Source organism: Mytilus edulis, chromosome 4 (assembly GCF_963676685.1).
Source record: "Mytilus edulis chromosome 4, xbMytEdul2.2, whole genome shotgun sequence".
Lineage (NCBI taxonomy): Eukaryota > Metazoa > Mollusca > Bivalvia > Mytilida > Mytilidae > Mytilus > Mytilus edulis.
Window position 1 is genome coordinate 64,499,910 of NC_092347.1, and position 13,166 is coordinate 64,513,075.

Here is a 13,166-nt window from a genome sequence, read left to right on the forward strand (position 1 = left end):
GGAATGGTCCTGTCAAGGACGGCAGTACAAATCGTGAATGTGTGACCCCAGCTTAAGCGAAGTCCGAGTCCGATGTAAGAATAGGTAACAAAAGAAACTAAACTAATTAACAATGATACATAATTTAACAAAGGACTTCCAGTTACTGACATGCGAGCTCGAGACCTGAATTAAACTAAGTAATGATATCGTCTTCATCATATGAATATCAAGCACAACCACTGTCGTTAGGGGTTATGTAGTATACCATCATAAAATTGAGAAAGGAAATGGGGAATGTGTCAAAGCGACAACTACCCGACCATAGAGCAGACAACAGCCGAAAGCCACCAACGGGTACGTCTTCAATGTAGGGAGAAACTCCAGGATGCCCGGAAATATATGCATGAAAAGAACATAACTTGTATCATGCCAACAACTGGTTTTAGAATAAACGTGTTTAATTCCTATGCAAAGACCCTGTAAGTGTATCAATATTAAAGCTAAAATAAGCAATCTTTATAGTGAACTGACAACAGTATCGTAACTAAAACTGAGAATGGAAATGGGGATGATGTGCCAAAGAGACAACAATCCGACCATAGAGCAGACAACAGCAGAAGGCCACCAACAGGTCCTCAATGCAACGAGAAATTCTCGCACCCGGAGGCGTACGTCTTTCAGCTGGCCCCTAAACAAATATATACTGGTTCAGTGATAATGAACACCATACTAAACTCCAAATTGTACACAAGAAACTAAAAGTTAAAATAATACAAGACTAACAAAGGCCAGAGACACTTCTTAATAAGTATGTTTAAAGGTTGTTTTAGCTTTTGAGGTGAATACTGACATTTTTTGTGACAATGTATGAACAAAGGAAAATAGAACATTTTCAGCCTATTCTGACAGGGACATCCCAAATTCACCATCATTTCTAAAGAAATCGTGGTAAGTTTTAAAAATCTTTCACATAAAGTACAGCTACACAAAAATATCGTAACTGGTAGGCTAAGGTTGCATCATCTAGACATAAAAAAGTATTTTAAAAAAGTTTTCTATAATTTATTTTTTCATTTCGGTTCCCACTTTTTTTTTAGCTTGCTGATCTGTGTGAGCATAGGCTCCATTCTGAATGTCGTACTCAGTTTGACCTACAATAACTGTTTACTTTTAACAAATTGTGAAACCTGGATTAAGAGTTCAACTCGTCTCATTAATTGGCTACTAGTCTACCACATCCCCTTATTTCTATTGAACCAGTATTAATAAATGTATACCGTTTACATTGCCTATGACTCAAAAATGGGATTTTCTGTCTTTGTTTTTCCCTGTAAAAACTTTGTTTTTTCAATAAATTATGAAAAATATAGGTACGGCATGCCGTATCAACGACAATTATTGGTACGGCAGCCGGCTGCTACGCCCCTGTAAATCAAAACTATAGAAACGAAGGTTGATTTGTGAAAATACGGGGAATTTTTCTGACACTATTTGAGCAATTTCGTAAGAAACCAATTCGTTTTGTAATGGTTGACAAAAAAAACGCTTCTTGCTAAATAGAAAAATAAAATTCTTTTGACAAATAATACGGGATATAATTTGTTGAAAATACATAGCACAAGCAGTCTTTGAAAATCAGGCAGAACATGATTTTTGGAATGGAATTAACAAAGAAGAATAATACATTGTCCTTGAACTTGGTTATTTTGGCACACAACTTTTCCTATATGTTCCAAGTGTAACCAGTTTTGGAATAATATTGGACTGTACAGCATGAGAAAAATATGGTTCCGGAAGCTTGTAAACGAAAAGATTTCCGATACTGTAATCTTAAAGTTACAGTTTACACAGGACAGCAACATCGGAATGAGAAAAAAGTTAGCAAAGGCCTGTCATTTTGGGATGTCAACACTTAATGCGCATCCGTTGGGACGAAATAAAATTATATCTCTCAGACCCCGTTACATATTTTTTCTTTCAATTTAGTAGTTTAAAAAATATTTCTTGAAATTTGCAATCACACAATTCATTAAATAAAACTCAGTGGCCAACAATAAACGAATAATTGTTTAATTATTTTAATAATTGTCGAAGGTAAACCAAGAAAAGCGCTCCGAACGCCAAAACAAAATAAAAGAGATATATATTTGTTTGATATATTTCTTCAAATTCAGAAACAAACTGAAAACACGTAAACATTTTAATATCATTTTGGTTCATGTTAATTACACTTGGGTTTACAGGGATGGGTGTGTTTTGTTGTTGAGTTGGACATGATTTACAATTGAGATTTCCCAACTATATTCCACGATGTCTGACTTCCTTTTTCTACAGTGTACAAGTTCAAGGTGGAAATTTTATAATGCACCAAGTGTTTTACCTATTATAGAGGATGCATGTATGGTCTCAGATTTTTTTTTATTATATCATTTTTCACGAAAGACAGAATGTTAATTGAACTTACATTTAATACAGTTTGCAAGGTTTGTCTGCAACTATGCACACTACCCAAACGTTTACATCATACAGAGAATATACTACATTAAAAACATGTATTATTTTATCTTTCACTTTTATAACTGATGGGATGATTTTGTAACCTTTGTTATGGCTGCATTAGATCTAGAAATGTGTGTTTTTTTTTTTTAGACACATCCATTTCAAATTGTATTGTATGGTCCTGAACATGCCTGAAATATTTGCCACCGGACATTTTGCAACCTCAAATCAATCAATTCAAATTGTACTTGAAAATCATTGTTCACCCAATGAAATTTTGAAAGCTGAATCTCAGACTCCACCCTGTTAGTTGGAAATCAAACTAAATCAGTTAGAATAGGAAATTTACGAAAGCAGACAGGGGAAATAAAAAACCGTTACTCTATATTAAGTAATGTCATCCTTTTTCTGCCAAATTCTATGCATATCGGCCACTTTGAAGCTATTTATCTAAAAAAAAAATAAGGATGGTGACATGTGTCGCTATATACATGCACAGGTTCACAATAAAATCCTGGAAATTGTTAGTTTTTTTATTCTTTTCCCATATATATGAGATCGTAATGAATTAGTGAAAAGGTTCGGAATAATTTTTCCGTTACTATGCGCAATTTTCTGCGACTGTCATACAAGTGAGAGGATTGGCTAACCATAAAACCAGGTCCAATCCACCATTTTCTGCATAAGAAAATGCCTAGCTGAACCAATTCGGAATATAACCGTTTTGTTATATATTTGTTTGATTTTGCAGTTAGATTCCGGAGCACCTGAGACCACCCCTAGTTTTTTGGTGGGGTTCGTGTTGTTTATTATTTGGTTTTCTATGTTGTGTCGTGTGTGCTGTTGTTTGTTTGTCTTTTTCGTTTTTAGCCATCGTGCGTTGTCAGTTGTTTTGGATTTATGAGTTTGACTGTCTCTTTGGTATCTTTCGTCCCTCTTTTAAGGACTTTCCGTTTTTAGATTTTGTCGGAGTCGGTTTTTTTTTTTTTTTTTTTTGTTGCTTTACTTTTTATTACCACTTTCTTGAAACTTTTGATTCACTCATTTATTAAATAATTGTTTTCCTGCTAAATTTTAATATTAAAAATTTAAAATACACATTTTTCACGGTCTCCTTCTATACTCTTTTCTCCTTTCTCCTGCCCCTTCTCTCCTTCCTCCCCGGTGCCCCTCTCTCCCTTCTCTATCTCCCCCTCTATCTTCTCCCGCCCCTCTCTCCCATGCTCCCAATACCCGGTCCAGGCCCTCAAGACTTAGGGTCGGCAAAATATTTTGTGAGGAATATTTTTTAAATGGACCATTACGAAATTTAACTTTTTACTTAAAACTTAATTTATCTATTTCAAAACAATATGTTTTTAACCTCTGACAGTTCATTTGAAAGAAAAAATAAAGTTCTTTTCAGTCCGTTATACTTTAAAAGTTTTATGCGGGTATAAAACATACCTTTTGGTTATCACTTGACGCTCAGCTGATAATGAATCATGTGATCATCACAGTTTAAAGATGGCGGTAACCGTAACATTTGTTTCAAAAGTTTTTTCAGTTGTTCTGCTTGTTATTGTTCTATTGGAGACAATAGTTGCATTAAGAACGGTAAGACTATGATTTTGTTTTAAGACGAAATAATATATTTCAATTATTATTGTCAAATAATGAGATATATGAGAGAAATTTAAAACCAAGACTAAAAAAATATTCGGTATTAGAACTTAAAATTTATACATGTACGGTGCAGTCGGTGTATCCGCGCACCTATATGTAAGACTTATGAATTCACTTCATTCAACTGATAAAGCTAATAATACACCTTATCGCTAATCCCGGCTGACACTGCCGCTTCAACTTTTGACATCAACAACAATTACTTTTCCATAAAATTTGTGGCGTTACAGGTATATTTTGCTTTATGATGTCAAAATTTTACGGGAACCTGCGTGATATCCAGTAATGGTGGACAAATAGCGATAAGGTGTATTGGATAATATTGTGTGAACACATTCATAAGATACTTTTATTTCATAAAAATATCTGTTTGTATGGTTTCACCCTTAAGCATGTTAAGATTTTGCGGTCTCACTAATTAGCGACAACAAGAATTTTAGCGACAACAAGCGTCAACAAGCGACAAGAAGCGACAACAAGAATTATTTTAGCGACAACAAGCGACAAGAAACTATTTAGCGACAAGAAAACATTTTTTTTTTTAATCAAAACTAATTATTGCAATAAATATTAAAAGAACATGCAAAAGAAAATAATTTTAGCGACAAGAAAGTTAAAATTGATAAACATTATTTACATAATATTTTATCATCTATTATGAATAACAGCCAGTATTACGTTTAATTATTGTATTATGAAATTACTTTTCCTTGTGTTTTAGAACATATTATTTATCTTATAATTTGTTTTTTAAAACTCTTTTCGTGCAATATGTATTAAGCTCGCAAAATGAATTACTTGTGCATCATTGTCCTGAAAATATTGACACAAATTGTGAAATGCAAAGAATTGAAACCAAACAGGAGGATAAGAATTAATTCCTTCTTAATGAATTTCCTAATTAATGATCATTAATACTCCAGTAATAATAATAATAATTAATGATATGAAACACAAATTGTGTTACAATATCTCCATTCGTTTATTCATACTTTGACTTTGATGAAAACAGATACATACATTATCTTATACATATTCTTCATATTTAAAAATAAAAAAAAAAGAAGCTCAATCTCTTTCTTTTTCACAAATGTTAAATTTCTTCATCTACCAATATACTAATATAAACTTTTTAATTAGACATATCTGCTCGTATATTTAAAAAAAAACATTAAATACAAATTTCTTTATATCTAATAAAAAAAAATGTTTTCTTGTCGCTAAATAGTCTTCTTGTCGCTTGTTGTCGCTAAAATAATTTTTGTTGTCGCTTCTTGTCGATTGTTGACGCTTGTTGTCGCTTCTTGACGCTTGTTGTCGCTAATTAGTGAGACCCAGATTTTGTGTAATGTGTGTCCAAAATTAGGAAAACTCCTGTTCTGAGAGTTCCTCAAATGTCCTGTGATTTCGCACATGCCTTCCAAAAATAGCTTATTTTGAATATAGGAAAGATTTCTGCTACGAAATATAGCTGAATTTGAATCAAGCACACTACCAAGGATGCAGAGCAAAAATTATTTCAATTTGATATAAATTTGACTTAAAATAAAACAAATTTTATCTGATAATGCATTTTTTTTTAATGGAAATTGGCCAAATATTATTTAACTCTTGAACGCGGACATCTGGGACACAAAAGTCACAGGTACTTGAGGACAGTTGATTCATTTGTTCATGTACATGTACATGTTCATGTAGTATGAAAAAAGTCTATTGGAAAATCATGTTTATTCTGCACTCATTTTTTCGGTTATATAATGCTGAACAGTCTAGTTTAGTAGTTCTGTATATCATGTATATGATACAATTGTTTAGGCTATAAAAATATGTGATTCAATTATAGATACAAACTGAATTAAATCCTGGGTGTGATGACACAAAGGAAGATTGTGCAGGAGGAGTGGCTTACATCAAAGCTATTGGAGATCAAAATACATTCCATTATATACTCACAGCCATTGGACCTCCCACAGTCCTGGTCATCAAGACGGAGAAAACAACAAAAGATGCAGGAATAAGCATCAATTGGGACAACTTTAAATCAGGCAATATCACAGAAATGGAAAATTCAATCAAACTAGATCCAAGTTATAAAATACTGTATTCTTATGGAGTTGTCTTTACAAGGGTAAATCTAAATCTGTAATAATATATGTTTGTTATTAGTAAAATTATTTCATTTATAGTGGGGCATAGGGAACACTTGAGACTTTGCGCAGAAACTGAATGCATAACCTTGCTAACTATTTGTTTAATTAAATTAATATTTTTGATTAATGTCAGAATGAGACAAGGCTATTAAGGGAGAAACTTAGCTGTGATAACAAGGCTAGGTTATTTAAGGAATATAACTTATTATATATGACACTTGGGAATTACAGAGAATCTTGCGCTGAACCTCATTACATGCTCGGGTAATTATTTCTTACAATAAATTAAAATACATTGTAATTAAGAATGATTTATGTCTGAGCAAATGCTTTGAAGTGAGATAGAGAAGCTGTGATAACACTCTTTAGTTATTACAGGCATAATTTTTCTGTAATAACATATAGGTGTACCATGCAAAATTTGCAAACTATGAACTGTTATATCTTTCAATAGTTAAGTATACATATAGACAGAAGCAATATCAATAGAACTTTTATACATTTTAACTAGAGTAATGATATATATATTGTCCTTTTGAAACATGTAACATACATGTAACATACGTATGTTATCACAGTTCTTTGATTTTTTAGTCCACAATAACAAATGTATGTTATTTTTCTGTATTAACCCTATAGAGTTATATCCCTGACTGCTTCAATTAGATTAAGTCAGTTTCTTGAAGACAACGCAATATATTATCATTGAGTTAGTTAGTTTCTTGAAGTCACTTTCATGATATATTATCATATAAGGCACACAATTAGCACCAGAATTTTTAAATAGCACCATGGAAATTAACATACAAAGTAGCACTGTTTTTTTTCAAAAAATATAGCACCATAGCCCCTATACAGTCTATCATAAAATCATTCAAGAAAGCGCCATGGTAGAAAATATAGCACCAAGGTACCACTGTGCTTTAAGACCCTGGGGAGAACACTGGCACAAAATGTGCACCAGAATTAAGTTAGCTTGTTTTATAACCTACATGTACATTTTTTTTATTTACTTTTCAGTTATTTCAATACAACGACACAACAGATGTAGCAGAGCTTGGAAAATTAAATTTGAACAAAACAGCCTTTAGAGTATTTGACTTCTCTAGATCAATGTTTGAATGGTTTGACCTGAAAGCCATCTCATCAGATTCTGCAATTAAGTTGAGGGTTAAAAATAGTTCAGCTGTGATGGGACAGACAATAAATAATGGCTCTTTAGAATTTAAAGTAAGTTTAAAATTTACAGGCACATACATTGGCTCATTTTTGTTCAGGCCAAACAAAAAAGTATGTGAATTTACTGTATCCCCACTTACCCTTATTTTTATCCCCTACCCTAAAGTTTTTTTTACCGTTTTTGATTAAGCACTGTTTAAGTCACAATGTTGCTCCCATAAATGCAATGTAAAAAAGTTTATTGAAATTTTTAAAAATCCCTATTTTTTCATCACATGACAGTTAACACACATACTTTTATGTTTGGCTTAAGTGTATGACTGGATCATTTGAGTCACACCAGTAATGTTTCATTCTGACAATTGAGTTTTATTGACAAACAGGAAATTTGTAGAAAGATAATTCTGGAAAAATATTGTACTAAAAACGTTAGATGTACTAATGATTAGGTCATATTTTTTTTTTTAATTGTTTAACAGATTATTATAGATACATCTTCAGTTATTTGAAGTAGCCACTTATAACTTACAAAGTGTAATGACTCATGACTGCATGAACAGTAAAAATCTGTAATCCATTAGGTGTTCAAGGGTAAATTTATGTTTGTGTCAGATTATGAATAAATGTAGACACAGAATCTACAATGATATATTTTATTGTGAAAACAAACAAATAACAGCCAAACCAAATAGAAATACTGTTTTAAAAAAGAGGGACGAAAGATACCAAAGGGACAGTCAAACTCATAAATCTAAAACAAACTGACAACGCCATGGCTAAAAATGAAAAAGACAAACAAACAACAGCAAACACGACACAACATAGAAAACTAAAGAATAAACAACACGAACCCCACTAAAAAACTAGGGGTGATCTCAGGTGCTCCGGAAGGGTAGGCAGATCCTGCTCCACATGCGGCACCCGTCGTGTTGCTTAAAAGATGAGTATTCACACCATATAGATTCAAGAAAATTTGTCATTTAAAATTTTTGAACTGCTTGGTGCAGGATTTATTATCAAATCACAATATATATTACTAACATGTAATCCTCCTGAATTTGCATGTAATATATGCTTTTTCTGTGTGTGTTCGACCAAATAAAACTTAAAATAATTATGTTTAAATCAAGTTATTCCTAAATGTATTCTATAACTGAACAACCACAAAAAACATGCAAATTCATTGGACCAATACTAATTTTTTTTCTTCAGAAATACACTTTTCATAATTCAAAAAATGAATCAGTGTTTGTATTGAACAGATTGAAAATATGTTATTGATATGGAATAAATACAACATCATATAGAAATAAATAAACTACATGGAGTACGATAGCTAGTGTATTTATTCAATGGGACAAAAGAACTTACAAAAATTAAAATACCTAGACCAAGAGCAGATAACTCTGTGGAAAAACTTTCATTTGGTTCACAATCATGACAATAAAAAAATATATTCTACTTGTAATTTCAGTTTATGTTTTTTGACCATATGGATAGAGCTACAGATTTACCCCATCTACAGTATACTGAAGATACCAGTCAGTTTGACTTTAAATTGATGAATATTAATACAGGGAACATGTCACTATCCAGATTTGCTTTAGAAACTGTATTATTTAGTACTGATCCTGCAGATAGAGATATGAAATTTGATGAGACCAAGTCTATAGATGATGAATACACACCTGGGGTGTTTACGGTATGTATTATAAAGCAGTATTTATTTCTAATCATATCAATTGTCACACTGGCTATGTGTATTCTCTTTTAATTGTAAGACAAGGGCCAACACACTATCTTATAATTCAAAACTTAATTAAGTACATGTAGAAACAATAACACACACACATATGTATGGTATATAGTTTATGTCCTATTCCATTACTACATTTTCCAAGAGAAAACACATCATATTTACTACTAATTATTTTTGTCATTTTGCATTGCCATTTGGAATGTGATTTTAAACATTAGTAAAAAAACCCATCTTTAAACAATATTTTGGACTTTTCGAGTTACTCTTGATGAGGGCTTGTTTAGTTTATTATTTTCATATATTTTGAACACTGATGCAGCAATTTTAATTCTACCTCCTGTTCTGTAGAGTTTTGTGCTGTAAATTTTTTATTTCTGCAATAAGTGTATTGTAAATACAATCTCCCACATATATAATAATCCATTTATGTTTCTTGTTACATTTGTTTATTTCTCATATTACCCAATTTATTTCTGATAGATATCAAACTGGCTAACCAGACCAGAGAAAGAAGAACAGGGTGGTTATCTTCAACATAAGCCAGTGTGTTATACTAAAGCATATCGTGAAAGAGCCGTTGGGACTTATGTCAGAGGTTATGGTCTGACCAAAGTGACAGATGTTCAGTATTTATTAAACCAAAGTGCAGTTTTGGCGTACTTTGGAAGTGCAAAAATGGCTAACTTGAGAATTAGCTCTACAAACTTTTCATTTGGTCTAAGTGAAGATGGAACATTTACAAAGACTAATTACACTGTTTGGTTAGTACATATTATTTTAGAGACAAAATCATACCAAATTATAAGCCTGGTACATGCAAAGATAAAAGAAGATGTGGTATGAGTGCCAATGAGACAACTCTTCATCCATGTATGCTTTACTGAGATGGTTTTCACCTTTAAATTTTTCAGTAAATCTTTTAAATCTTATTTTTCTGTATACTTTATGCAAACATTATGTTGCTAGTTAGTGCTCAAGGTCAAAAGTTTGTTGACTCAATCATATGTAAGCTGCATGGCCAAAACTCAGGCCTATGGATTTGTTGGTCATTGTGTTTAAGCCTCCCTTTGGTTTTTATGTACTCAAACTTGTTCATAGGGAGGCTTAAACACAATGACCAACAAATCCATAGGCCTGAGTTTTGGCCATGCAGCTTACATATGATTGAGGATGAAATAAATGGACTGCCTTGTGTAAAATACAACAAAAGGAAAGGTTTAGGTCAATTTACAGATTACAACAATAAGCAATCTCCAACTTAAACATTTTTAACAAGTAAGCTGTGAAATTTTCCACAAAAGGTTTTTAGCAGAGAGAGAAAAAAAAAAGAAAAAACAAACCAGCCCAAACAGTAAAATTTTGATGAGAAAATAAATTGCAATTATCTTTGTTAAAATAGAATGAATTGTCTCCCTTTGATGTGTTTGGATTACTTCATTTGTTGATATATACAGACATACAAGTTCATGTAAAATGCATTAATCTGCATACATTTTTAGATGACAGTTTTGTTTAAGAAAAAGTTTATACCACCACTTTTTATGAAAATGTTGGCAAAACACACAAGATTAAAAATGAAAATTTTAGATTGCTGGTATTTTAAAAATCAAAATGAATCCACACTAATTTTCCAGTTTGAATGTTGTGTATTTTTTTGTTTCAGGACTGGTTCCCTAGGTTACGGCAAACCTCCAATGGATGCTGTATCATCTCTAGTGGTTGTTGTGATATCTGTTGGACTTGGTATACCTGTTGTACTTATTATATTTGGAGGAATTTTTGTCTGTCTAAAGAAAAAATCAGATCCTCTATTAGTTGATGTTTCTAAAAATGCTATGTCTGTAAACTGAATACAATTCAGTGAAGTGATAAAAAAAATACTCATTTATTAGTTTTACTGACTGTTCTTTTTAAGTCTTAGATTAATTTATGTCTCAGCTACTTCAAAAGTTGTAAAAGCAAGACTAAGGAAAGCAGTTTCTGCCACCAACAATTATTAATGTTGACAGAGGTTAAAATCTTACAACTAAAGGTCATCGTAAGTCATGAACTAGTCAGTATACTTTCAATCAACTTAAGGGGGTTAACCTTGGTTCAAGGAGATAACTCTTTTAATCAGTTATGAGTTTGTAAAAGTCAAGTTCATCAATGTATTTTAAACATTTACCTGAAACAGATTGGAACTAATCTATGTAACCTAGAAGCCTCGAATATATTTTTGAAAATGGTGGACACAAACGAAGTGATGATTTTAAGAGTTTTTCCTTTATCCTAGGTCAACATCCTTAATTGGAAAGATTCTTTGTGAAACTAATCACAGAATGATAAATAAAAGAAGTTGTAATTATTTTTCCTTCACTTGCTTTCAAATGTTTAGATTTGATGGTTATTTATTAAGTTACGTAACTCCAGAAGAGCACTAAAGACTAAAAATTAATAAAAATTTATTTTCATCTTTAGAAGTTTACTTTTTAAAATTCTAATACATCAATTGGTTCCGAATATAAAATATACACATAAAAAATGTAAAAATGTAAGAGAATACACATGCCCCTTTTGAATTTTTTTTTTTTTTTTTTTTTATCTTTTATCCTCCACTTGAAATAAGGTTAATTTCAAAATAAGTTTTATTTTATAATCAATAGCTTTAACGATATGATGATATCTGATTTATTAAACACATTTTCAGATAATAAAAAAAAAATCAATGAAATGTTAGTCAAAAGAACTTGAAGAATAAATCAAAGTTATTTGGTTATTGCACTTTATCTTGCATTGGGTGTCCTACTATACAGATATCGCTATGCTGTATCTGTATACTATACAGATATCACTTTAAAGCTCCGCCCACTGCCGGACTGAGTATTGAGTATTGTTTGAACCTGTGTGACCTCAGAATGTGTATTCCAGTTGCATTCCAATGACGATGACAATTGTCGATTTCAAAACTTGTGTATGATTGTGTTACAAAGTCAACCATGTCAATTTCAGCATGCATGTTTAGTGAATGTCAAGTCTGAAGCGTAGGACAACTCGTACACTTCTGTTTCAAATTTGACAATGATTTGTTATTTGTTTTTACTGTTGAAATTAGTTGTTATGTTAAAATAGATAATTATTCACCTTAAGCGATGTATTATTGTTGACCATTCAAGATTCATTTTTGCAAAACCGTCTTCAGCGTTATGTGTGATTTTGATATTACTACGAGGGCCTCAAGGGATTACAAATCCAAAATAAATTCTAAATATGTTAGTTTTTGTGTCTTTCAAAACACAAACAATATACAGAATTAATTGGAGGATAAAAGACATTAACTGTTTAGTGTCTTTAAATATCAGCTGTATTTGTACTCGGCTCGAAACAGGTGTAGTAGCTCGCTAAAAGCTCGCATACACCTTGTTTTCTAGCCTCGTACAAATACAGCTGATATTTAAAGACACTAAACAGTTATTGTCTATATATTTTGAAATACAAGCATTGAAGACCAGAATTTTGTACGAATAGAATTTCTGGAAATCTGATCAGAAATGTATGGGCTGAATTATTAGTATGTTTACTGTGTTTTCAAATATGTGAAAAAGTTTGCTGTAAAAAAGTTTTGACAAATGTAAGGGTTGCTGGGAAAAATTGCAAATTTTCAGTTGAGTTACAAATAATAAATGGAAGGTTTAAAGCGAAACAAGGGGAAATCAGTAAATTATCATTGAAATTACTTCTATCTATTTACAAGTACACATTATCTGTTTTACTGTGATATCTTTGTTCTTGTTTGTATGTTATACTTTAATAAATAAAAGTTAAAATTATATTTATGTTGATATTTGTGTTTTGGTTGGTAAAATCATACAAAGAAGAAAAAAATAACATTGAACTCTCTTTACCCTACTTTAAGGTTAACTCCAAAAAAGAACTGATCTTAAAAATTGTCT

The 13,166-nt window shown here is 31.6% G+C and overlaps 1 protein-coding gene across 1 annotated transcript; it reads left to right on the forward strand.

Annotated features, from left to right (window-relative positions):
* Positions 1–3,921: 3,921 nt before the first annotated feature.
* On the forward strand, positions 3,922–13,042 carry LOC139520231 (glycosylated lysosomal membrane protein-like). The gene is made up of 6 exons (XM_071312714.1): positions 3,922–4,077; positions 5,990–6,274; positions 7,317–7,526; positions 8,950–9,177; positions 9,715–9,995; positions 10,898–13,042. Exons 1-6 carry the CDS (start codon positions 3,988–3,990, stop codon positions 11,082–11,084), a joined length of 1,281 nt encoding a protein of 426 aa, XP_071168815.1. The 5' UTR covers positions 3,922–3,987; the 3' UTR covers positions 11,085–13,042.
* The last annotated feature ends 124 nt before the right edge of the window (positions 13,043–13,166 follow it).